The following is a 27993-nucleotide window of genomic DNA, read 5'->3' as shown; positions in this document are numbered from 1 at the left end:
CTCTGGGACACACTGAACCCCTAAAAGCCCCTTCCCCTCCCCAGCTGTGCAGTGCTGGTCCAAACTCGTTAGAAATTTGGAGAGGGTTGCGTCAGAAAGGGCATCCGGTGTGAAAACTGCTAAATCAACATGCTGACAATGATCCACTGTGGTGACCCTGAACTCGCGGCATAAGCCGAAAGGACAAAAAAAAGGTACATTTGCAGTGTGTTGTCATTTGTTGCCACAGCCACAAAACTGCACTACTTTTCAAGCAAAAGGTTTTATTGATCCACAATGATCAGAATCATAACATTCTGTGACATCACTGAACACAACAGCAATGTTTGATATTTTCATCACTGTAAAATGAACAACACCAAAACCTGTGAAAACAAAGGGAATGTCTTAACAGGCAAGTAATGGCACAAGGATTTTTTTTCCCCCACGATCCTCTATTAATGCAACAAAATGTGGTGGCTCACTATGAAGGAATGTTTGATTATTTTAAAGGCACTTTCTGCCTCGTACATTTTGCAAACAGAGATATTGGAACAAAAAACATACCGTAAAGTAAAAGTCACCAGGAAAGCAGCTGGGTGTCTTGTCAGATTATATATTTGCTGCCTTAGTTCATTGGTTCCTTAATGTCTACAGTACAGAAAGGACAGTAAATCAATAAATAATTCAATAAAAACATGAGCATCGGTTAGCTTGATGTCTGCTGATTATATTAAATTATATGGCTAATATCCATTATGTTTGTTTAAATAAAATCAGGAAATTGTGGATATATTTCCCCCTTAATATCTTAACATAAAAACTGTGTGTGTTACACTGTTCACAACAGGGTTTCAGTCACCTGCTGAAACCCCAGGAAATGTTTTTTAATCAATCCCTGCAGATTATTTCTCTGTTTTATGAATTTCCAACAAAAATTATAACTGCAGCAGTTCTTTACCACAGTGTCCTCAATGGGAACGCAGGATTATTCATCAATTGCTTATTTGTCACTGCCTAACTCACACAGTGCCCTTCAAACAGGATGGGGAGAAGATTGCTTTGGCAAAAACAGAAAACAATTACTTTTTTTCTCATTTGTGACTATAACATGGAACAAGTTTTAAAGCATGTTTGGTAGAAGCACATTGTCAGTGAATGAGTTTTTCCTTGCACAGCCAGGGAGCTGCATTACTATTTATACATTCATCGAACCTTGGCAATGTTTAGCGTCTGAGTTTGCACATATATTTTATGTCACCCATCAAAACATTTGGCACTAATGCCTATCACACAGAAGCACAAGGCTATTATGACAGTATCCACAGTAAATTTAATCTGACCTAGTATCTTCACTGGATGCAGTGCCATTGATCTGTTTGCATATAAGTGCCAGGCAGCAGTGTGGAAAGGTGATAAATGAGTCTTGGTATGCCTGTGAAATGTGTATTGATAGATGCAGGGTCTTTATCCATATTAACCAATTTTGTCCTCACTCATACATACACACTCTTGCTCCCTAGCTGCCAAGTTCTTGTAGAGCTATAGCAACAACATACCGCTCCATTAGAAAACAAAAAAAAGTTTACTCTGTACAGCTATGTTTGGTGCAGCTGTAGATCACAGGTATTATGGTTTTTCTGGTAGAATCACATGGCTGTTTCCCGACCCACAGTCACAGAAATAAAACAGGGTGATTTGATGACGGTCACAATTATTGTAGTGGCCACTAAAGTGATTGTAATCAACGGCATATCCAGGTTTGTGAGCGGCCACAGACTGGGGCAACAATGAGGCTTGGACACGGGTAAAAATGTTAAAAGAGTGTTTGCCCATTTGGGGGGTATGGGCTTATTCATATTGCCACGGTGATAAACTGTCCATTAGTTTACACTTTGACCAGCATTTTTCACTCATCAGAGACCTCAGACTCCTTGGGTTCTGGTTCCTTCGGTGCATCATTTGTCCCAGTAACCGAGCAGGCATTTGAACGCATGTCCATTGCAGAATGCATAATGGGTAGCCATACGTCATCCATGTTTGGCATCACAAATATTTTCTGTGGGAGGAAAAGCAGAGTAACACACACAATCATCTTAATTTCAACAATAAAGAGGAGGAGGGAAAAGTATGTCTAGTTCAAAGCTATTGAGAGAAGCAAATGCAGCAAAAACTAATTATTAAGACAGTGGCATGAGATTATATCTGTTAACAAGATAGAGAGACAAAAAGACCTGAAATACATCATCCTCTGCAGCATCCAACCCTGCACTGTTATGTCTGGAAACCAATGAGGCTTGAGTTTGGCATTTGTTAAGAGCCATATGTACACACTCACAACTGACAACAGTGTGTGCTGCATCACTGTATTTTACTAAAGGCATGGTTGAGGGGGTGGGACTTAATAATAAGCCCCGGTCGAGTCAAGCAGGCATAAATGTGGATGTGGGGAGGATGTGACAGGATCACTTAGCTGTAGCATCTTTGAGCTGTTCCTCAGGACATTCATTTAGCAGCAGGGTTATCATTACTTTGCATTATTTTGAAGGGGGCATGTAGGTGGGCAATCGTTAAATTAATCAACGAGTCCTCTTTTAGGACTTTAATTCTCACCCTAAACTACCTTGGGACATGTTCTCTTTTTCCGTGAGTAACCTTTGAGCTTTTGAACCCTACATAAAATCAGCTACAACAGCACCTATATCTATATTGCAAGTGTAAATAAACTGATACTATAACTTAAACATTTGCGTGCACAGTTACACATTTTTCTTGCGGTGTACCTGGAACTCTTGGTCCAATTTCTTCTCAATCCAGTCAGTCACATGACCTAGAGTGACCTCTCTCTCACCCAGTTTAGGCCGTGCTTTCAGCACCAGGTGAGGTGGACTCCGAAAACCATACCTGACAACCAAGAGTAAACATCCATGGTAAAAATCTGGTGTGTTTTTATACAAGGTTCAAAACCATAAACTTAACCTAAAAAAACATAAAAACTGGCAAAATAATCCCTTCAATAATTTCAGGGAGGCTTTGCATATGGATATATACATAGATATATGTATATATGTTCATATATATATGAATATATACATATAGATACATATGGTCTCTTGTTGGTGCTGCGAGTGGAGTTGATTAGATGTGAATAATTGATTTTTAAGTGATATCTTTCTTGTTGGCAATGTTTAAAAATTAACCTTTTAGAGGCATTTAAATGATTGTAAGGTGTATAAAGAATGGAAAGTATTCAGTATCCACAAGAAAGCAGCCTGTGGGACATAATTTTGTGTGTTCTTTTAATTATCTTGTGAGCCCTCAGATCTTTCATGGTAGGCTGGATGGTGATTATCAAGCATTAATTAAAAGGGTGACTTCATGAATTTTCAGTTTGTTACATCTATAGTATATAAGTTTATATCAAACTCCGAGTACGGATGACATCAAGTAAACTAAAAACACCTCCAGATGATGTAATCTAGAGAAGTATTGAATTAGAAGGAGGGGGATGTTAATGTTAATGTATGGAAGGTAAGGAGGAAAGTTTACATTATTCATAGTTACTGAAATCAAGTTAAAAATTAATGAGGTCGCCCTTTAAGACACAGTATATTTAAGCTTTTAATATTCACAATCTTTAATCTGAATACATACTTTTGTACCCTCATTTCCATTCATTTTGCTTAATTTTGCTGTTTGGGTTCAGTAGTGATTAAACATTTTGAATCTGTCTTTGGATAATTTCTAAGTCTGCATTTGCCCAGCAGAGGGTGCAGTGTTAAACACTGTATATTCTCTGGTCAGGATCCCCCATACAAACAATATAGTGAATACATCCTACAATGCTCAATGTTCTCCGCCCTGGAAGTGACCATACCATATCCTGTCCGTGGGGGGAGGTGGGATGTTGACAGCTAGTGTCCCACGACACTCTTGCACCTCCACCGTGAGCAGCAGAGGTGTGTTGGACACCTCCTCCATCTTTTTCTTGATGAACTCTGTCTCTGTGGCTTTCTGGAAGTACTTCGACTTGGCTATCTTGTCCACAAAGCGCATGATCTTGCTGGGCCTGTGGCCTCCCACATAGCTATGTGAGCAGAGAATGGAAACAAAAGAGGAGGAGGAGGTGAGGCAAGTAGTGAGTCAGGTTCATAATTTATTCATAACAGCATCTCTCGCTACTCAGCACCCACAATGGTTGGGAGTGACCTGGTGCTACATTAAATCAGCAGTAATCTCTCAAAAGTGTGAGACTTAGGAGTTGGGTGTAGGTGGGTGAGTGGACTGACAGGGCAGATAATTTTTTTCTTCAACGCGTCTATATAAATCTGTTGCTGGGCCATTAAATTCAAATACGTGTTGAAATTGCTGTAATGATTAAAGATACATTTGCTCACCTCTCGCCTCCGGGTAGAATAGGTTTGTCGCTGAGGAGTTCTGGGGGATCCTCCTCATCTGATGAGCCAGCACTAGAAGATTCCTCATCGCTGTCTGCCAGGCAGTATGTCCGTGGCCTGGACCTGTCATACACATATAAAGGTACTCACTGTTGCAAGGTATAACTCCAATAACAATCAAAGTAAATTCCAATTAAAAGTATCACTACTGATATACATCAAAGGAACACTGATTCAGTCAAGGAAAAAGCTATAAATCAAGAACAAAATGTAATATTTCAGTGACAGGCATCTGTGGGCATTGATTCCCAAACTCACCAGTTACTGGACAAATCCACAGTGGTAAGCATCCATAGAGAAAATTCATATATATAGAGAAGGAAGGAAGAGCCAACAGAAAAAGGGCAGGCATTGTAAAAAACACATGTGAGATCTAGTATTGCTCCAAAATGCAAATTAATTAATTAATTAATTAATTACCAATTAACATTCAGCACAAAACTAATCCTTCAGACATCCTATTTTGGGCCTGTCACTGAGAATATTATAAGACAATAACAAAACCAAACACACAGGGTTGAGAGCAAACATGGAAACACAGATCAGATTCAGTATGTAAAGTTTCATTAAATTCATTATAAGCTTCCAAAGAAACAAATTACTGAATGTAACTGAAGTCCTCACCACTCTTTACCGTGCTCCCCGAGCCCTTCTCCCTCCTTTCCTAGACGGGCTAGGTTCAGCTTGGTCTCCAGTGTCATGAGGAAGGACCCTGTATAGGACAACTCTAGATCGAACCAAAGACCTAGAAAGAAAATGAGAAAGAAACACACATGGTGATGGAGAACATAATATACTATAGTGTTACACCTGCAATAATACCCAACCAGCAACAGAAATGGCCACATCTAAATGCTTTTATCTGTGAATAAACATCATTTCTCCTGCCTGGTGTCTAATTGCTGTGAGGTCGCCTGCGGAGACCTGAGATCTAGCAAACACTCAAAAGGTCAGATCCAGTGCAGCGGTGCCTCCTTACTGGCTTATTTCATCAAGCTACTTCCTGTTTACACATCATTCTGCGCAGGAGGGGACTGGAGAATTATTTGGATTTCGATCTCCCTGCTGTTTGCTCGATGAATCCTAACGTCTACAACTGATAATTACTGTTTATGATTCATCTGCCTCCTTCCTTCCTCCTCTTCATTTTGAGCTGTTCACAAGTGGTTACTGGTTTGTGTGTGTGGCAGCAGTTTGAAAGAGGAGCAAAATGACAGCAATAGGTCAGAACATATTGACAGTTTCTTATCTCTGTCTACGATAAGACACATAGAAGGGGGAGACAGCCTGAAGTGACTAATTCATTTTCAAGAAGTCAACATATCTGCACGTACAAAAATAGATATGTGCTTCTACATATAACTTGGGAATATATTAGCAGATATTGCTTTATTTTATGGGTTTGCTTTTCTTGATGGACTTTTATGACACATGTCAATGTGCCATATCCAGACAACTAATTTCTCAACAACCCAATGGACGGCAATGTCTGTCTAGGCTAAAACAGACACTCGGGTTCCCAAGAGGACCAATGCATCTGACTTTGGTGATCCTCTCTTTTTCGGTTTTGCCACAATGGCTAATATTCTGGTGCAAGTTTTCACTGTCCTTGTAAACTCCCCTGACTGACACTATCATGAGTCATTGTCAATTTGTCCAGCTCTGTCCGGTTTGTACTGCAAAACTAGCAGCATTTCCACGAGCCTTAGCTGTGCTTGTGCTCTGTTTTTGCCTTAAATACTGATTATTTTGTTTCCAATGTTTTCGATATTCTAGAAGAACTGACACTAAAACATAGTCACAGTCAATATGTGGATACGCACTGAATCAAAATCTTTTAGGATTATTCAGCTCTGCTGCACATTCAGTAGCTCATGGAGCACAGAATAAGCACTGTGAATCAAATCATGTCTTCTTAACATTACAGAGTCAGAAAGCACGCTCATCATAAGAGAAAAGAAATATGATATGAAGAAAGGAATTAAGTATCGAAGCACATACATTTCAGGTTTGGCTAGATAAGCTATTCCCACAGGACTAATTATGTGCTGGGATCCAATGAAGATCTTTTGTGAGCATATACCTGTGGGTGTATAGGTTCACATATTCGCCATTAATGAGCACTGCAGCCTCCACTGTCGAAATACAGTTCAGAGGAGAATTATTCATAACTGGTTCCTACAGCAGAATGGCTCCTGCAGCAGTATGTTAAGCTTCTCATAGTCACATTCTCATATATTGATAATAAACCATCTTTGAACAAACAATGTAAAATGCTCATTACATCATTATCTTTATAACAGCACTTGGTGATAACTGAAACACAACTTCCACAACCTGTTTCTTCTTTTTTGTCTTTTCTCCACAAACCATACTATTATGTTTACTATGATTTATTTTATAGCTCTCATTTCTGTAGTGTTTCTGTGTGTCTAACCAGTCCCTTTGCTGGGGCTCAAGGCAGCTTGCATGAAGTTTAATTACTGTGGCTTAATAGAGCGAAGCATGCACAGGGGCTAGGCTCCAGAGCAAAGGGAGGGAGAGGGTTGGTGGGAGAAAAGCTACATCACGAGAGAGGAGGAGCAATGTTTGGGAAAGATGTACAAATTGTAGGAATAAGTGAAGAAGGAGATGGAAGACTTGGGGCAAAAAATGTCAGAGCAAGTTCTGCTGTTCTGTCAGGCAGGCAAGGAAGAACTGATAAACAGCCTATAATAAGTGATAGTGGGAAGAGATAGAAGACTGATGGCTGAAAACATTAAATCACAACCACCCAAAACACAGTGTGGACAGTGTGCACACCTATTGTAGTTTCTGCTCCTACCTACCTTGGTGGTCCACAGAAGGTTTGGATGCATGGAGGATCTTAGGAATGGAAAAGCCCATGTCTAGCTCTGTCAAAGTCAGCTCATTCATAACATATGGCAGCTGAAATGTAGAAGGCAGTTTAAAGAACCTTCAGACTTTAAAGACCAAAACACAAAACAGTCAGAGATGAACAAGTCAGAGCAACAAACAATGTCTGTGAATTATTTATACCGTAGATGCATATTTGTGCAAACTAGCACCACTACCCACCCTGATTTTACTGAGCTTCATTTGGATCTTTTTGGAGACAACATTGGCCCAGTACTTCTCTCCCAGGAAGTCCCAGAATATCCGGCCCAGAAAAGCATTGACCCAGGCCTCAGGCTCCACGGTCTCCTCTGAACTCCTGCGTAACTGAAGAAAACACACACAGCTACTTTAGCTGTCGTTTCCTTCACATAAAATGGAGCTGGTGGGACATAAATTAACAGTGTGCGCCAATTTTGGACTTGACCGAGAAGTCCATTATTTTTATGGCCATATTAGTCTGTGATGATGTCAAACGGTTTGCTGGTGGCCACCTCTTGACACATGTGAGTACAATTAAAATGAAATTATGATTGTCCGGAAACTGCATTTCAACACACTGTCCCTGCAGCACAGCCCCTGTATTAAGAGGTGTGCAGTGCAGCTTTCTTTTATGTGTAACAGTAGTTTACATAAAGCGCTTCTTGCCCAAAGACACTGTATTATTGAGCTCTAACAAACCCATTTACACCTGCAATTAACTTACAATCTGCATCTAATTATCTGGATATGAACAAAATGTATGTTTACACAAAGCTTAAATGCAATCAATACAACACGACCACATCATTAAAAGAAACAAACAGCTCAGCAAGCTAACCCCACCTCTTCCTGGAAGTTTGAGCAAGCCCAGTAAAAGCTACAGTACAAGTGGTAGCTGTACTACTCGTAAAGCATGAATGACACCCATCCACGGAATACTGGAATTCAGGCTTATAGTTTGGGTTGTCACTAACTACATTGTGTATTCACGTGCATTTTAGAACAAGGCGCACTTTTCTTATCTTCTTTTGTGTAGCCCAGAAGCCCATTTTGCCTAGTTATTTGTACTCATACCTTTCTGGTAGTTTGGGGGCTGCTCTTGGGGCTTTGCTCAGGGCTGTCAGTGGCATTTGGGCTTCTCAATGGTGCTTGGGGGTTGACATATTTGGCCATGTATATATTATAGTCCAACTGCATCTTTTGCTTCATTCCTCTGGTAGAGCCACAGGAAAAGGCAGAGGAGGGTTCTCTGTAACGAGACTGAGAGAGCTCCTCCAGGCTTCCCCGGCTACTGCTCCTGCTGTCAGCCTCCAGGCCTCCAGCAGAGTGGGTGCTGCTACTGCGGCTGTGGGAGGGCAAGAAGGCTAAAAGTGGGGAGAGATGAGACGAGTAAGAAGATGCAATTAAGCATAAACAACCTTTTAGTCATATTTCATATGCAAGACACATGTTCAACACTTTGTGTAGCCCGAAATTGTTAGAATCTATTTTGTATTCATGTCTCACAACATACTGCAACACTCTGAATCAGCATGCGTTACACTGATGAAACTGCTGCAGCTTCTCTGTGACTCATTACCACAGAAACAGAGATTTTCCGCATAATTTCTATGTATATCACCAAAACAGCATCATCTTTCCAGTAATCCTGGTCTTCCTGCAACACCTTTATCACTCAAGACTCACAGTACAAGTGTTTCCTTTTGAATTGAACCTTAGCGTTGTAGGCTTATATCCCACAGTGGAGACCACTGCTATAATATGCCGCTTCTCTGTGCATGTAATCCTGCTGACCCATTCACACTCATCTGTTCACTCAGTTGAGGGGATTGGCGGTCCCTAAGCTGAGGCTTATGCACAGATCTGATGTGTGTGCAGTTGCATACTCAAGAGAACGGCTATTCTGACTGTGTGGAGTAACATTTGTCTGTGCAAATAGTGTATGTGTGTTGAAAGGCTGGCAGAGACAAATAAACCTATATCCTGTGAAAAGCTGTATGTTTTTACCGTATGATATATAGGTTTGTCTGCTCAGGCTGAGACTCACCACTCTTGCAGATGCCAGGCAGACTACCACCTTTCCCCTCTGACTTCATTTGGGATGCTAGAAGAAATCTCCGGAACCACTCCTCCTTTTCCCGACCAGTCCTTCCGAACAGGTAGATTGTCAGATCCCCTCCGCCCGAAGCCGGTCTTCTGGATTCTTCTGTTGAACCTGATGCTTCAGCTTTCTCAGACTTCTCTGTTCGTTCTAGCTTGTCACCCAGTCCAGTTAATTTGTCCTCCCCTGCTTCAGGCTTATCACCCTGGGCCTTGGACATGAAGTCCTCCTGCTTGGCTAGCTCAATGCAGATGGGATACTTCTTGTTCCAAATTCTTTTCCTCGCCAGGCTCTCAGGCATCAGGTGAATCTGGCAGAGAAAACACAAAATTTTAGAGTGTTTTGTAAGTTTTAAGGTCTGTGAAATAGCAGTATTAAAATTTGGTACACAAAAAGTCAGTATTGCACAGTATGATGTCATAGTACATGCAAACGTGTTCAAATGTTTCAAGCATAGATATTTGCTCCAGATATACAGTAGGCACTGCAGGCCAGAGGTAGCAGCCATATGGTACTGTGGGGTCAGACTATCACTATAAGCAGAAAAATGTACATTTAGCGACACTTAATGTGAAGAAATCCTACTCTTATAAATGCAAGTAACATTCAGGTCAGAAAAAAATCTAATGTAATGGGGTTGAAATGACACTTAAGGGAGCAGTTTACTTCTAGAGAAAGGAGAGTAAGGTAGTTATGAGGATAACCATAATGGCCCCTTTGCTCCGTGATATACTGACAGGAGAAACGTCTTCTTAGCATCCAGACTTCAGATATGCAAAACCACAAACTTAGCACATTGCATGAAACACACAGTTGTGTGCACAGGGTAAGGGGCTGTAATATTCGCTCTATGTTTACACACAGTCTGTGGCTGAAAAGAAATAGCTCTGTCACTGATCATGACCTATTAGCAACATGCCCTCAGACAAAGACAAATCTGATTGGACGTGTGCTTGATGTCACTATCTGTTAAGATTATGAACAAGCACATAAATGCACTGGGGAACCAAGATAGACATGCAAAATCTAAATACTAATACCACCCTAATTTCTTCCCTCATCTCACACACAGACTCTTTTTAAACCCAGAGTCAAACATATGACTTCTGTCAAATGAAATATCTCTTTTTTTCCTTTTTTTTTTACAACAAGCATACGCACCTTGCTGTCAGTCAGGTCGTAGATTTTTTGGCTGATGTAGGTGATGTCAGGCTTAGGCTCGTTGTGTGTGGCACGGCGGGAAATGTTCCGATTGGGCTTGGACAGACGCAAGACAGAGCCCTCTAGACGGACGTAAACAGAGTGTGTCAGGGTGGCGTGGTACATCTCTGGGTCGTAGCTGTGTATCTCATTCATCCAGCCCTGAATGAATTGTGGGAAAAGAGTTTTCACTGGGACTGAAATGAAATTTGGTCTCACAGAACAAAGATACTAAGAACACCTGGTCAAGCACATAACTTAAAGAAAACACACAGAAATTGCTGAATTCTCTTTACAGCGGGGCAATGCAACAACACAGAAGATAGTGTGAGGCATATAAAACATTAACTCTTTATAGATCCTCAAAGCAGGACATAGATAAAGAGGAAAGTTTGTCCACACTTCTGTTCCCCAGTGCTCCAGGGTCCATCCTTCATATGCTTGTATCATGATTTTTACAACCGCAAAACCATTTCTTTTAGACCAGCTGTCTCCTCCGTACATTAGGCTCTCCTCTTCAACAGCTCAATACCCACAGGGGGCAAACACACACACACACACACACACACGAGTACACAAGCTTACATAACTCCCTCAAACTGCTAAGCATTTCTCTTGATTTGATAAGTTGATAAAGTAATGAGTAGCATTAACTAATAATATGTCAACAGGACTTATTTTCTTGGTTAGAAATGTTTAACTACTTATCGAAGCAGCTACCTCAGTCAGAATCATTTAGACTGAGGAAGCTGCCATGATTCAATCTTACGATAACCAAACCTGGATGATAAGAACAGGAAGAAAATGTGGTGGAGATTTCATCCGTTTGTTTAGTTCAAAGCATAACTGTAGCTGCCACCTGAGAAAAGTAATATAACCTCAGTATGTTGCCGTCACTCGCCATAAGGGAGTATGGAGTTTAATTCTCATCCAAACTCCTACCTTATCATTCCCAAAGGATGCTCTGTGAGCAAAGCCAATTCAATTGAAACAACGGGGGAAATTTCAGTGCCTGGCTAGTGCGAGAGGCTGTGAAACTGAAAGCGTGAGCAATGTAGAGCCTATAAAAATGAAGGGGAACAACAATCCAAACTTCCTACCACAATTAACTTGTGCTTTATATTAATAAAACAGATTTTCAGAGTTTTCCAAAACATGGTATGCTCACTCAGGATGATCCCTAAAACAGAAAAGATTTTCCCGATCCTTAAAACAGTTGCATTTGTCTTGGTAAGACAAATGCAACAGCCCTTCATCATGCTGCTGCTATCAACTAGATGTGTAAAATCCGGAAGGCTAAATCTAATATAGGCTTTCTTGATTACTGACTATATAGATGTTTTTGAAAGATTGGATTTTTAAATTTCTTGTATCCACCAAGAATTCACAAAGAGGTAAGGGGAGAGACAAACCAAGCTGGCAACAAAGAATTAGCAGCGAAAAACACCAACGGCACAAAGCCACAACCCCAATCTGTGTCATCTCACCTTGAATATTCCTGGTTCTTTGATATCCACCTGGGCCACATTCCAGTACTCTATCCTTCGCCTCCCTCTCCTTGTCCCTGATGGGGAGCGTCGAGGAGAGGACAGCCAAAGAATCAGCAAGGCAAACATGAAGCCAGCTACTATGCCATGCACCACTGCGCTTACACATGGTGGCACTGGGAAGACTAAATACCAGTACACCATCTGCGTTAAGAAAATGAGTCCCGTCACTGGCACAGTCCCCACCTCCTCCTCTGCTTTCTCCTCGTCCTCAGTGTCAAGTTCACTACACAAACCAGTGCTATCAGTATGGGGCTTCCGGGACCCAGGACGATCCCCATCTGGTGTCTCTGTGTCAGTACACAACTCAAAGTCTTCACTGTACAGTTCACAGAAGTCCTCGTCTTCTTGTCGAGCTACCAGGGCCGACATAGAGCAGCGCCCCAGGGTGAGGGAAGGAGACTTGTGAACAGTGGATGAGTAGGCCTGGGAGAGGGATAAAGCAGGTGCCATTGGTGGAAAGGAGACAAAAACAGAGTCAGGACCCTTGCCGGTTGGGGTTTTTTCATCTTCTTCCCCTTCTCCGCCTTCCTCCTCCTTGATACTGTAGTTGTTATTACTTTCTGCATGTCCATTTACTGCCATCCCTCCGCAGAGCTCGGAGGCACTAGAGGACAGTGATTTGGTGCGATAAGCTGCGCTTCCAACAGTTCCCATGGCTGATTCATCCCCCATTATCTTACTGAAAAGCTGCAGAGGGTCGGACATTACCTCTGACAACCTCCGTTTAGTGTCTTCTATCCTGGCCTCCATCTCTTGGACTTTAAAGAAAGACCTACCATCTGGAGACATGATTGGGGAAGAAGGGGCCGTTTTGGAGTCTCCCCCTGCTTGAGTGACAATGGCAGGAGTGGAGGACAAGCGAGGCTGGGAAAACTGCTTGAAGAGCTGCATGTTGCGAGGCGGAGGTCGATGAGATGGCTGTACTTGCTGCTGCTGATGAAGACAGGGATGAATTGGCCCTTCCTGATGGTCGGCCTTCGATGTGTCCGTGGACAAAGACTTAACAAAAGATTTCATTAAATGTCTGTGGCGTGCATGTGATGGTGCGACTGTAGCAGGTGCGGTTTCACGAGACTCAACATCATTGGATAAAGACCTGACCAAACTAAGGAAAGGCTTGGGCGATGACAGTGCTGCAGACTTGCATGGGGAGGAGGAGCTTGAGCTCGTGGATGGGGGATTAGCTAAGGGTTTGTCAGAGGGCCAGGAGGAGCTGGCAGTGGGAGTGGAACATAAATGGGAGTGGGTGGACGTGGAGATAATAGTCATGGCTGGAGATGGTTTGGGTGAATGGGAGTCTGACGGCTGCACAAAGAGGGTGGTGGATGAAACAGGGAGCACAGCAGCTCCAAAGGAGGTCTCCACTCCTGTGGGCTCAAACAGCAGATCCTCTTTTGCCTCCAAACCTGTGGCGACAGACTGGTCCTCACCCCCTGTAACATCTAAAGCATGACCTTCACCATCCGGCCCAGTTTTAGATCCCACAGGTACGCCGTAAAGCTCCTCCTCCTCATCGTCTTCGTCCATTCCCAAGGCAGAGAAGTGGATGGTGATGGTGTCACGAGAGAGAGACCGCTGCACCTGCAGCTTTGGGCCGGGGGCATGACGAAGGGGAGGAGTGTCAGCGTGCTGGCCACTTCCCCTGCCGCTGCTGGCCTGACTGCTCATCACCACCCTGCACGGGGCACAGTGCCTGCAGTAGACGAGAGAGAGTAACATACACAATGCACCGTTAATAACTTTAGAAACAATGCAGCATTGTTAATTTGTTGGTACGAAACATTAAAGCAACGAGGTTAAGAAATCAGCAATGTCATTAATTTTACCTATACCCACTCGCCACCCACACAAACACACACTCTCACAGGACAGAAGAAAACAGCTCTCCTTTCATCCTAATGTGAGCAGACTGGACAGGTATGTCGATGCTCCCCAATCTATTAGGCTGTACCTGAGACACCAAGTGTCTCTAAAGTCTGGCCTCAATTTACCCTCCACCTACTTACTCCGACTATGACGACATGACTAATGGGTCACTTCAGAACACACAAGCCTTGAGGAGAAATGTTTCAGCTGCATTTTACTCCATCCTCCACAGGAGGCAGACGGAAGTGGACTAAATGCTGGGAGGTGAAAGAAAGGTTGGCATCATGCCTGGGGGATTGAAAAACATTGTTGGGAGAAAAAAAAAAAACTTTAAGACTTTTAATTTTAAACATGAAAATGTTTAATTGATCAATTTTTGGCAGCTTAGGGGTAAAAATGTGACATGTGCCACTTTGTAAATACTTCATTATAAAGTAACAGTGACTTATTTAAACATCAAACAGAGCAACAAGAGGCAAGTACCTTTGTTCTTACTCAGACTTTTTGCTCACTAATAGTTCAAATACTGTTTTGCCCATTTCATTTGTTGTGAGTGTAATTTAATATTAAATTGTTTTTTAATCGGGCCTTCATGCATTCTTTTATGACCGCTACATACTGTGTTATTTCTGTGCTTTATAGTATAAACATTTATATAAAAATAACACCAAAACAACAACTGCTCAGCTCCAGTGATTACACTAACAAAGCATTTATTGTATTGTTTCAACACAGCAGAACTACAGTCATTTATCACACAGTAATTTCACTGAAAGATGCCTCACGTTGTTATTGAGTTTTTCCTTTCTCCATATGTTTTTACTTTGCCTAGAGTTCAGCATTTCTGGTTAGCATTATCAAACAGAAAGTTTGATAAAGACACCCATGCACAAAACACACACAATCATAAACATGCAGGCTTTAAGCACAGTCTGGTTTGCTTGTCTTAGTTTGATAGCCTGCATTTCTGAGAAAACCCTGGCACCCCTTCCGGCTAGTTGGCGCTGCATCTCCAGAGTCTGTATTTGCAAAGATGGAATAACAGAGCATTTGATTTTCCCAGCCAGTCATTTACTTGGCTGCACTACAATGGATTGTGTGTGTGTGTCACTTTGAGTATAGATGTATGTCGGTGTGTAAGTGTGTTTCTTCTGTCATGGCTTGGCTGGGGGCACAGCCGGATGGATAAAAACAAGTGAAACACAAAGAAAAGAGCAACAAAGAGAAGAAAGATGAAGAGCCACAGGGGGTCCGTAGAGGCTGCAGACTTTCAGAGAGAAGGCTTTTGAAGTGGAATTCACTTAAATCAGCAGAATGGCAAGGATAGGAGAGAAGACAGGAGGAAAACACAGATGAGAGGAAATGGTGGAGAAGAGGGAGGAAACACAGCGTAGGGAGACAGAGCCATTGAGAGGGAGGTGGCTGCTGCTGTCATCAAAGCTTGAAGGACAAATTAAAACATTGTGAAGGTTGTCAGGGTGAGCAGCGAAAGATGGTTCCAAGTTTATCAGGTGTTAGGCGGGTGCAGCCAAAAGATAAAAAGGGACACAGCACTGCATGAAATCAGTGTAATTGTTCAGATTAATAAAGCTCACCAGGGTAAAAAAAAAAGATGAATTGGTTGACAATGGAAGACAAACTGGAAGAGTAATTTCAGATATCCAAATATGACAGGATTAGAGAAATCTCGTCTCATGCCATGTCTCACCCTAACATCTTGTTTGAGCTTGTGACAGACACCATATATACATATAGATGGACACAGTGGGGAAGAAAGCCTTAAGAAGTGGTGAAGAAGAGGGAGGCCCAGATGTTTTCATGGTCAACAGTTCTGACTTCAAAATAAATTACTTAAAACCACTAATTTATTTTAAAGAGCCAAAACGAACTTGTGATTGCAACACACCCAGCTATGCCTAAAATAAAATAATTTGCAAGAGTTTTCTTTGTTTTTTTACTTGTTTCATTCATGCAAAAGCCACAGATAACATACTGGGCCTGGCAGATGCTGCAGCAGATTACATATGGACCCACTTTTCAGTCTCTCTTACTTTGCTTTTCTGACTGAGATGCTCCTGGTCTGTCTCTCTTCACTCTGCATTTGATGGATGGGTAGATAATTCTGTACTGAAACCCACCCTGAGAAACATCAGGCCCACGAGGAGGATTTTTGGAGTGGGAGGGGTAAAGTGTGCTTGTGTGCCCTGCCATTGTTGTATAAGCAGCAGAGACTGGGTTGCATTTTCACATTTAGAGATTATGATTGTTCTGAAGGTTAAACGACAAAACCTGAATAAACCTAAAGAAAAATGTTGCCATTTGGGAAATATGCTTGTTCACTTTCTGGTGAAGCTTGATACCACTCTTGTATCCATACAATAAAGAGGAAACCAGGGCCATCAGCCAGTTAGATTAGCTTATCACAAACGCTAAAAACTAAATGGAAACAGCTAGCCTGGCTCTGTCCAAAGATAACAAAATCTGCCTACCAATACCTCAATACAAAACTAAACAGAAGTTACTTTTGTACTGAAAATAAAACATACAGAAGCTGTAGCATCTGTTTCTTCCCACAGTACAAAGACATGCATGTTATGTTTATACGTGACTCTAAAGTGACCATAGGTGTGAATGTGAGTACTGTGTTGGCCCTAAGATATACAGGCAACCTGTCCAGGGTATACTCCACCTCTCACCCAATGGCAGGTGGGAAAGGCTCCAACCTTGCACCTCATTGCAGCCTTAATACAGTATTTTGAGTGCAGAATTAGTATTCCTATTTAACCAAAAGGTCACACTATTCCTATATCATAAGCCAATAGTCCCTATACATTTGGAGCGTAAACTGTGTTGAGAGTGCAAGCACAAGAAATCAAGCTGTGTGCTGAATACCTGTATAAGAAGTCATGTCTATTGACCGTGAACAAATTGTAGCATTGGTATAAGAGACTTTGCTGCATAAACATAATCCTGCATTACTTGAAACAAATAGAAATTCCTCTTGAAATTATGGGCAGCAAAGCTTAAACTTACCATTATGATGCCAGAGAAGCACGGAGTATGACTACATATTGCCAAGGAAAGTAAAAGGAGTGTGAGACAAAAAAAGTAATAGAGGAATAAATCAATTGCTATATTAGGATGTCAAAAAAAGATCTGAGCTATTTAACATTTGTTGCATCCCCAGTCACTAGGGGTAAGGGACGCAACATAAATGAGTAGATGTTGGTGGTTATTCTGCCAGATTTATTATAACAGGGTTATTAAAAGGAAAAGAAAAAACAAAAGAAAAAAATGGCACAATTAACATCAGTAATTAACTAAGGCCTAACAAGTACTTGGGATGTAGAATAGAAGGAAGAAAAAAACCAATTAACAAAAAGGAGTTTACACCAGAAACTATCAACTGTCAATTCATGACAGCAACGCAGTGGAGCCCACTCTTCACAAACTAAACCCAAAAGGCTTCAGCAGTGACAGCACCCAAAACACAGACACAGGCTTACAAAAGTTCACTACAAAGTGTCAAATACTCGAACACAGGCTTACAGTGGTCACTGCAGCGTGTCAGAGGCAAGATGTCACAACAACACTGTCAACGGCACAAAAATAAAAAGAACAAAGCAAATTCACACAACTAGATAACTGCCTGTTTTTTCTTCCTACAAAAAACTGCTCAAAATGTGTCCTGAGCACAGACAGTTGGAGATTTGCATGTGTTATATCAGTGGGACCTAATTTGCCTTAAGCAGAGATGATAAGTAAGCTACAGTTCTTTGTTAAACTCAATACTTTCTAACTCTACAGTTCAAGACTCTTCTATGCATGTGCATTGCAACTAAGTGACCTCACTTGAGGCAAACTAACAGATTTGATTCAGCTCCCTCTAAAAGAGAGGGCCTCAGGACAAAAAGGCTTTAAAACATTTGTATTGGTGGAGGTTATTTATTTTAACAGATCATAACATTTTTTAATTTAAAATCTCACAGGTCCACAGTCCGATATGGAAGTAACAGATCATGAGTTTCATGCATCATGATGTAACACGTTGGTATCTGTAAGGGTCTTTACTTGTATTTGTTTTGTTCTAAATGTCACCATTCTGTAAAAGTTAGACAACCCTTTTCTGTGCAAGAACTGTTGTCGGTGTTGCTGTAGTTGCAGGCGATGAGTTACTGAACGCTTAGCTTTAAGTAATAGTGTGGTGATGTGATTAGATGCGTCAGCAGGTGTCGAGAACAGGCTTGATGTGACCTTAGCTGAAGATTGCATACCAAATTTACCACAGAGGGAAGAGCAAATAGAAAAGCCTGTTGAGAAAAAAGGAATTAACGCTGGCATCAGGAGCATGGTGAGCGGATGACTGTGTGAAAAATGGGGCAGCGGGAAACCGGAGAACGAGTCCAGAAAAAACCAAGTCGGCAAGGCAATAAAAGGAGAGGGTGACGGCGGGAAGATAGATCGGGGGAGACTGAGAGATTGGAGATGAACAAAGAGAAAAAGAGAAAAGAAAAGAGAGAGAGATAAAAAGAGAGACAGAGAGAGAGAGACAGTGAGGAAGCAGTCAAATGTCACTAACAACACAAACACACACACAGAAGCTTGAGTTTTCTCACTAACAAGTGTGCACAAACACTTACACATGCATACCCAAGAAATGTGCTTCTCGAGCACAAAATCTAAACGGATGCTTTAAAGGGTTGGCTGAAAACACCACACAGAGAAAGAGAGATGGAGGGAGTCACGCTATGTGCAGAAAGCAACTAAGGCAGGTGGAGGCTTTGTCCTCCAGCACATTATAAGCCACAGGCAGTCACGTAGCAGCAGAGAGCAGGTAAACACACTTTGTTTCATGCCTTACTCTTCTCTCCAGGGAACACAGGTCTTAGTCATCACCAGCACCCTGGTTACACCACACACATACCGTACACTTACATAATGGATTAGGTGAGGGCCACTGAATCAAGATAACAGAAGAAAAGACATGATTTCCATGGCTGTTTGTTGTAAAACACAATGAGACAAGTCAATGAGACTTGAAGCACTTAAGAACAAAAGAGATAAACACAGCTGAGGGAAAGACATGTTCCTGGGCATCACATCATCCCTGAAAGCCAAACTACACCCTTGTTTCCTTACCACAGCAGGAAAGGAAAGTGTGAGCTGACTTTTGACAAGCAGCAGTTCCTAAAATAGCTCCAGGGGGCTGTTGAGGTCTTAGTCTCACAACACCACACTGGCCACTTAAAGCACTCGCTGGGGGACTGACAGATGGAGGAATAAAGGCGTGTGTATGGCGACAAGAAAGAGAAAGAGAAAGGACAAAGCTCCAAGGGATTGTTGACTTTGCAGCGTAAAATGTTTGGGGCACGATTGCTCTTTTCACTGCAGGGATGTTCCGTTCACACATCAGTGTCTAACCAACAGGTGACATAACATATTTTGAAACGACAGTTACTTTCACCAATCATTTTCACTAATTATTCTAAACATTTTGAAGACTGTGATTTTCCAGAGCCCAAGATGACATCCAAGATGTTGTAAAACACTGTAGCGTCAGTGTATTTTGCTCATTTTAGCCTGAAAAATTACTTTGGTTGCCAATTAGTTAAACTGCATTTTGACTGCACTGACTATTTAAATAGTATGCATTTAGTGTTAGCTGAAAAAATGAAATACAAATCTCTAATGTTGCCTCTTATAAAATGCAATAAAACAATAGAATAAGACATAAAATAGGCAAAGACAATATTATTTCACAGCCGGTTTAACAGACTGTTTGGATGCGGCCGTTTCAGAAGGGAAGCTCCATTATATTTACAGTGAAAAAACTGACTGCCTAATTCTCAACATCACTGTGTAATGTGTCAATACGCCTCTTGGACCAATATATTTGTGTAACAGCAGCACGAAGCACCTTCAAATGCGCACATCAAAACACAGAGTGCAATACAGTCCTGCCTGAGGACAGTTTGATGAGCACCAGCAGCATCACAGGAAACACTGAATGGATGTATGATGGTGAGTATCACTGCTCTGAATCACACAGAATGAGAGAATGAAACAACAATAAATCAACAGTTACGACGATGAACAGCACTCACTTAGAGAGACACTGGATCAAACCGGTTTTCTTTACCTCTCCCTCTCTCACTGTAACCCAGAATCCACCATCAACACGTCAAACATCAAACCTCACCATGCAGATGAGCGGGCGGTTACCATGACAACAGTAAAGCTTTCATCTTCTTCCGCACTCATCTCTGCATCCTTTTGTTTGCCAGGGCAGATTGTGCCTCCCTGAATAACCTTCATCTCCCAGCAGTGTATGTTTATTAAGATCTTCAGTGAAGGGCTCTCTCGCTCTCTCTCTTTGTGTGTGTGTGTGTGTGTGTGTGTGTGTGTGTGTGTGTGTGTGTGTGTGTGTGTGTGTGTGTGTGTGTTGTATGCATCAGAGTTAAACCAAAGCACAAGAAACCTCACTTCTAAGGCCTCTCAAAGAAAAACAGTGTTTGTTTGTGCATCATTCAGCTGTTTTGAGGAACATGCTCTCAAATATGAAAAGAACACCTGATCAATTAATAATGTGTAATTATGGTTATCAACATAAATAGATTTTCTCCTGAAATCTTCAGCTATTCACTCCAATCTTCTCTTTGAGTGTCGAGATAAAAACATGCTGCTTTTTGTCATGATGAGCTTGCTCAAGTAGTGCCACATGGGTTTCAGGCATCCAATTACAGATTGGAAATTACAGATTTGCATTGGATATCAATGTCTGGAGCCATCTAACATGATCTGACAGTTTAAGAGATCAAAAGGAGGATAAATGCGCAATCTTGACTGAACACACACACACACACACACACACACACACACAGGCATCCAAATACATAAAGCAATTCATAATCTGTGTAAAAGCTGCTTGACAGCTTGCAAACAGCTGCAAGGTTTGGTATTAGTCATAATCCACCCAATTACATGATGAATGAAGGGAGGGAGGGAGGCAGACTCGGGGGCCAAAAAGAAAGAAAGACACACAAACACACCAAGTGAACGCATTTACAGACAAACATTAATATTATCATGTCTGTCTGGTCCCCACAAATAGGTGGCCCATATTAGGGGTGGCTGTAGCTCAGCTGGTAAAGGCAGTCGTCCACAGACCACAGGGCTATTTATTCGATCCCTGGCCCCGGCTATATGTCAAAGTGTCTCTGGGCAAAACACTGAACCCCTAACAGCCCATTCCCATCCCCAGCTGCGCAGTGCCGGTCCAAGCCCGGTAGAAATTGGGGAGGGTTGCATCAGGAAGGCCATCCGCCGTAAAAACTGTGTCAAATCAACATGTGGACAATGATCCTGAACTGACCCTGAAGTCACGGGATAAGCCGAAAAGACAAAAAAAAAATATTACTTCCAGTGCTGGTGCTGTTCTGCAGAACTGTGAGAGACAATATCTTATGCGTATTCAGTAATCAGGCCATAAAAGAATAACAAGGAAATAATAACGTGTGTCTAGTAAATGGAAAGGAAAACCAAAATAAAAGTAGGAAGGTGGAACAGATCTTTCATGCATTAATGTGCAAATTCATGCATTTCATGCATTAATGTGTAAAGTACCTTAATGTATAAGGTACACAATTTGTGTACCTTCAAGCCTTCAATAAGAAGGCTCTTCTTCTTTAATTATATTTATGTATTTACTCCCAGTGCCTGCCCTGTCGAACAGGCTGACGTCATTATAAGATTCTAGGACTTGAATGCAGCTCCAAATATCTGATCCATTTATGTTTCCCCCATTTGTGACAGTGATGCACTACACAATAGAGGCATCAGCACAGAGAGTGAACACAATTAGCATATGAGTTACAAACAGGAACAAGGGGTGGATTTCTCAGACGTTCTGCAAGAGGGAACATGTAATCGGAGCTTTATTTAACCGCTCTACGCCTTTGATCAGACAGAGTGAAGCCTGTAATACTTGTGACCTGTCAGTTCACTATCAAAGCAAGATGCACACAAATAATATCACAGGTAATAACACTGCAAGAGGAGAAAGTCCTATCTCATATAAATCTTCAGTGCACATTCTGTAATTGAATAGTAGTTAAATGAGTGGGTGTAGCGTGACCAGGATGCCAATGCGAGCTCTATCTAGAAGTGTGAGACCAAACTCACGTGTCCACACTGTAAAATGAATCATTTCAGCACTGATCATTTATGAATCCTCTGTAGTGCAAACAGGTCGATTGAGACAGAGTTAGATGGAGATACTGACAACGAAGTCACCTTCAAATCCCCGTGTTGATTTTTCGTCATGCTTTGAAAACTTCATTTTAGTTTTAATTTAGCCCTTTGACTCTTTGAAGTTTCTTTGAAGTTTAAGAGTTGTCACGTTTCTTACGGGTCAATGTGGTTATTAGCAAAAGTTACTCAAACAACAGTACAATTACAAAATTTTGTTTTTTGTGCAACTCTTTTGACTTGCAGTTAAATACACATTTGTTCCACTAGTCAGGAGCATCTCGTCGTAGATGGACAGGAAACAGTAGATATTAGCAAAAAGTGGGAGTTGTTGGAGGGGTCAGAGTGGAGTGGTTAGGGTGTGAGACAGTTATTGTTCGAAAATCATTAAGTTCCCGAAAAGCTGACTTCTGGCTGCGGTTTAAAGACAACCACGTGTTGATGCTCTCTCTTTGTCTGTGACCAGGTGCCTTTCGCTCTAGTGAATATCTACAGCATGACTCCAGCGCTGTAAAAATGCTCTACAGTGCCTATGTTCACTGTAGTAAAACATGTCGCCCATTGCAATGATGGCGCTCAGTGATGTTTTTCTACATGACAACACTTTGATTTAATGAAGGTTGGTGAGGGTGAACTGAAAGCGTCTATCCACTACACTTAAACTGCTCTGCACTCACATCATACAAGCTGTCAAACTGCGTGTATGCTGAGTGCAGTCTGTGTGTTCAGTGTGTCAAATCTCTGTGTATGATCTAGTTAACAAAGGCTTCCTCCTTCCTCTCTAATGTTAGCTTCCTGTTTGGCAAGGTAGCCACAACAAGAGCAAAGCACCACCCATTACTCTGTATTTAGTGTGAGGACAAACAAATGCATGTTATGCCGAATGGGTCCTTCTTTCCAGTAGCTGTGCTCATAGGACAACTCAGCTTTTTCAGTGTGCCACTATTAAATTCATATCTAGGTGGATAGCTGAACAGTGAGAACCCCCCACACACACACAGACACACTAAAACAGTGTCAGAATCCATTAGCACTGACACTTGTGGCTGCACATCATAGTGACAAGAGCTGATGGCTCCTCCACTGGCTAAGTGTGTGTGTGTGTGTGTGTGTGTGTGTGTGTTACACATGTACAGTGCATATGTGGATGCATTAATGAATGTGTCCTACCATGTCAAAACACTGCTGCATATCAACTATTAGCAGTGTCCCTTTTTCAAATTCCACTTGCCTTATCATGATTGGAAGACCACACAAATGCTACATGGCTAAAGGTATGCTGGATATCTCAGTCCAAGGCAATGGACCTTTATGCGCTGCATTAGTAGTCTTCACATTTTGGGGTAGGCTTCCTACAAGATTTCAAATCCCGGCGGAATTTCCCAGCAGGAAGAGCTAAAGTACGACAGGTGCTCTGATATTACCGTAAGTTATAGAAAAGTTCAAAGTCCAGTCAGACCACAAACCGGAGCCTGATGTTGACCATCATCTTATTGTATAATGACCTTGTTTCAGAAAACATCACAGTTAACACCTGTCTCCTAAACACATTTAAAAAATAAAATTGAAAGTGATGTAATGCCGAGTGCAATAGTATTTATATGGTAATTTATAAGAAGCTGATACACACAAACAAAGCTATAATTTACTATATTCTAGCAAGAGTTCCTGCTTGTGTTTCATAGGAGAAACAAGTGTATATTCTGTTCTCTACTTACTCTAAATAATTCCACTTCCTCCAATACCTTTGTCTTAATTCAGATTAAATACTTTTATGTGACATAGTTCTGTTTTGGTGATTAGCATTAGTAGTTTGCAATGTCAGGAGCTACAGTGGTTTTCTTTTTTGGTCTTGCACATACTACTGCAAAGATCTTATTTTCAATTATAGAAAACGTAGACTAAATGAATACACTTTTGAAAATTACCTGCATTCTCTTGCAAACGGTACCCTTTTAAAAACTTTTCGTGTGATCTTACATGTCTGAAAGCATGTTTGTTACTCCGAGCTGTAAAACTCTGTTTGCAAGAGTTACAACCACAAACACACACACACACACACAGAATCATACAGGCCTACAGCGTCCCGCCCTTGATCAACACAGCACGGCATCATAAGGGATGAATGGTTAACAGAGGCAACCGATCAGATACCCTTAAGTTGAATTCATTTTAACTTTGACAAAAATGGGAGCTGCAATGTGAAAGATCCCCATAAACACAGAAACATTAAATTACATCCACTTATTCAGCTGTTTGTTGGTTTATACTGTGTTATTTGGCTTTGCAGTGGATCTCTAATAATACAGGATGAAGGCCTTGTGACAGACCGTGTGCCATCAATCCCCTTTTTATCCACAAACAGTAGCTCATTCACATGGTTCAGCTGCCACCGTTTGCTTTTATCCTCACAGCAATTTGTCTAATTAAGCTTGAGGCAAAGTATTCCCTTTAGACTTGCTGACACAAACCCCTTAATCTACAGGCACACCTCAGCATAGGACACAGATGCTGGTAAAAGAGAAATAAAGAAAAAAAAAGTGTGCAAACATCGCATCAAAACAGAGCTGTGTGTCTATAAGGAAGCAAATTATATAAGTGAGGTTTGGGATTAAGGTGAAGGGGACAGAATTATAGAGAAGAAAATCTAGAGGGGAATCTAGAGCTGTTCAAGTCCATATTTTAAATCTAGCACTACATCTTTTCCCCCAAACACACGCGCACACACACACACACACACACACCTGCATGCCTGCAAACAGTTAAGCGAGAGGAAAAGCCTTCTTACCTTGAGACTTTAGAGGCATTCAATCCCCGGCAGCACAGCCTGATCTGACACACACAGCATAGCAATGGATCATGGTGCTAACATGCCTGTGAAAACAGACAGACATACATACATTTTTTTAATTGGACGAAAGAAAGCGACATAATTAAACGTGCCTTTGTCATCTGACACATTTTGTGCAGCTGTTATCCACCAGTCTAATGTCACCAAACTAAGTGGCTTTTCTGGGAAATAACAAGATGTTTACAGCTTCAATAATGAGTTGAGTGCTTTTCCTTTGTCACATGACAGTGGCCTCAATATCTTTGAAGTTGTGGTTGTATAAGCTGCATTAATCAATAATTTCTGACATTGTCTAGACAATTATTTAAAGAAGTGAGAAAACAATCGGTAAAGCAACGACTTAAGCTTTCAGTAATACATAAGGTCACAAAATAAAGGGTGACAAGGAGAATTAAACATCTCACCACTCACCACCACTCCAGAGAGCGTGTTATCAGTGAACATATTCCCATCAAGGGGCACCAGTTCACATGAGGACACTGAACAGAGACTTCTTTCACATCATCTGATGAACAATGTCATACATGCCTACAATGAGCTGTAGCTGAGATAAGGAGGGTGTTTGGTTAATAGGTGACAGACAAGAAAGTGTAAGTGACTGATACAGTTTTTTGGCTGTGATGCTGTGGCCTGCGGACTCCCGAGGACAGGAGAAAGGAGACGTAAATGCTCCATGCACAGTTCACGGCATCCACCGTCGTTCGCCTAGAATAAACCTGTTTCACATGGCAACTGTGTTACTTACAACATCAATCCACATAGCTGTGATGGACACTTTGAATGAATTTGAAACCGCCACAGCGATGTGCTTAAATAGGACAGTGGTTTAACGTGGCTGCTGTGAAAAGTCTGGTGTTTCTGATGATGCTTACTTTTATTAATTTTTTTACCTTAAACGTTTACCTTGTCCAAGCATAATTAAAGCTACGGCTCTTAATTCTCCATCAGCCCCTTTGCCGCGTCTTGGCTTTAGCTATGCGCCGGTTTTCATCTGAGTGATACATCCAAAGAGCAAACAGCTGACACCGAAAGCAAACCATCAAAAACAAAGAGAGAGAGAGAGGAAGAGAGAGCGAGAGAGAGGTAAAACCCAAACACTGCTTTAATCTTACCGGACTTATCGCAGCTTCATCCGCAGGCCACTGCTTCGCTCTCCATCCAAAAAGCTTTGAATCTGCGTGACGCGACGAGGATTCCGGTGCGGAGCGCGTTTGTCCGCAGCCCGGAGCGGAAGGAGCACGGCGGGCTGCCGAGGGTTGTCTGGTTGGTCTGTGTGCAGCCAGCGAGCAGCAGACAGCGTTTTCTTTAGTGAAATAACCCGATCCCCCCACCCCGCCCCCGCCACGGCTTTACGCCACAAATACACGAGCTTTGGGCGTGTTTGTTGTGGTGAATGGAAGATGGTTAGCGCCACACACACACCCCCTTCCTCACCATGTTAAATGATATTTACACCCAAAGAAGCAGCGCATCGTCGCAAACCCGGCGATTCATATTTTATTGTGTTGCAGCAGGACAGTGTGAATTGCGTCATGGCGTTGCAGTGGGCCTACAAGACGTGGTCTGCCTCCCATAAACAGCGCGCAGCTCCAGTCTGTCTTATCGGGGCTACAAGTGAGCAGCTACACAAATGGTCAGCGGGGCGGGGGGTCACTAAAGTTCAAAAATACCTGTAAGGTTTTCCTTTTTCCTGATCCAATAGCACTACAAACTGCGGGCGCAACACTTCCCTGGATCACAACCTCCAGATTCTCAGTTTTTCTGGTTGCCACTCCATCCACCCAAATTTCAGCTGCTTGAAGCTCCTCACGTTGCTTTGGACGTGCTGCCACCTACCGGGCTGAGAGAATTACGTTAAGAGAAACGGGGGTCCAGGTGAGTCTCGGCTGAGATTCAGCCACTTCGTCTTTCAGCCGGTGTCACATGTAAGATGTGATTCACAGATCGTCTGTAACTGGTGTGTGAGGCATCTGAAAAGATCCTCAGCAGCAACTTGAGAGCTAAACTCACATCTTAGTGGTTGGGGGACCATCTAGTGGATGTTTGACCAAGTCTGTTTTCATCTACAGTATCTTATTCTTGCCGGTTAAGAGGAAAATTAGGATTTTTTCCCTCCTCCTACTGTTTTTTCTCTCCCTTTTGTTTTATTAATAATCACACAAAACACCGGTTAATTTCTAAATCTGAATCAGATTTATTGGCCAAGTTTGCTAACACATACAAAGAACTTGCTTACAGTCAGTGGTTGCTCTCAGGGACATATTTGAGTAGTAACAGACAATATGAAATGACAAATAACGTAACAGGAAAAGAGCACCGAAGATTCCTTCTGCAGTTCTTACTGTCTGCTGCAGTCTGTACTTGTCCTGTTTGGTGGCTGCTCCAAACCAGACTGTGATGGAGGAGCACACGACACTAACCGCAGTGTAGAACTGGATCAGCAGCTCCCGTGGCAGGTCGAACTTTCTCAGCTGTCGTAGGATTTACATCCGCCGTTGCCTTTTTATAATGATAATTAATTCTTAATAATCCTGATTTGACAAAGGTGTGATTTCAGTAAAGATGATGATAATAATCCAAAAGTTTTTATGGAATGTTTTTATTCTTACTACAGTAAATTGTACTGAATTTAATGGGAAAATATTCTTAACCTTCAAGAAGACATTACACGATGTACTTTCTATTTTCAGGATCAAATTACATTAAATGTTAGTAAAGATGTTAATATTTGTATCACATTGTTTTAATAGGTCCAGTGAATGAGTTAAACCTGCTGTAAGAAAACCCTTATTTAAGCAGCACCATGGACCATGGCGATGTGTTTCTGGAAAAAACCAAGAGCAGGGTCAATGTGGAGTAGCAGCG

The 27993-nt window shown here is 41.8% G+C and overlaps 1 protein-coding gene and 1 long non-coding RNA gene across 5 annotated transcripts; one reads left to right on the top strand and one right to left on the bottom strand.

Annotated features, from left to right (window-relative positions):
* Positions 1 to 246: 246 nt before the first annotated feature.
* Positions 247 to 26923, bottom strand: tex2 (testis expressed 2). Of its 4 annotated transcripts, none has more exons than XM_067477263.1 (13): positions 26799 to 26923; positions 25066 to 25151; positions 12102 to 13857; positions 10576 to 10776; positions 9361 to 9724; positions 8388 to 8677; positions 7515 to 7658; positions 7265 to 7364; positions 5061 to 5181; positions 4377 to 4499; positions 3857 to 4066; positions 2763 to 2883; positions 247 to 2038 (listed from the first exon to the last, which is right to left on the bottom strand). In XM_067477263.1, the coding sequence occupies exons 3-13, from the start codon at positions 13830 to 13832 to the stop codon at positions 1889 to 1891; spliced, it is 3555 nt and encodes a 1184-aa protein (XP_067333364.1). In that variant the 5' UTR covers positions 13833 to 13857; positions 25066 to 25151; positions 26799 to 26923; the 3' UTR covers positions 247 to 1888. The 4 variants fall into 4 exon arrangements, with proteins under 4 accessions (XP_067333364.1, XP_067333362.1, XP_067333365.1 ...); XM_067477261.1 differs by lacking the exon at positions 26799 to 26923 and adding an exon at positions 26241 to 26775; XM_067477264.1 differs by lacking the exons at positions 25066 to 25151; positions 26799 to 26923 and adding an exon at positions 26241 to 26775.
* On the top strand, positions 26602 to 27993 carry LOC137099886 (uncharacterized). Its single transcript, XR_010910824.1, has 3 exons — positions 26602 to 26742; positions 26831 to 27003; positions 27879 to 27993. It is a non-coding gene; the product is annotated as an uncharacterized lncRNA (long non-coding RNA).

Source organism: Channa argus, chromosome 15 (assembly GCF_033026475.1).
Source record: "Channa argus isolate prfri chromosome 15, Channa argus male v1.0, whole genome shotgun sequence".
Lineage (NCBI taxonomy): Eukaryota > Metazoa > Chordata > Actinopteri > Anabantiformes > Channidae > Channa > Channa argus.
The sequence above is the reverse complement of the archived record's forward strand: the minus strand, read 5'-3'. Positions and strand labels throughout refer to the sequence as shown.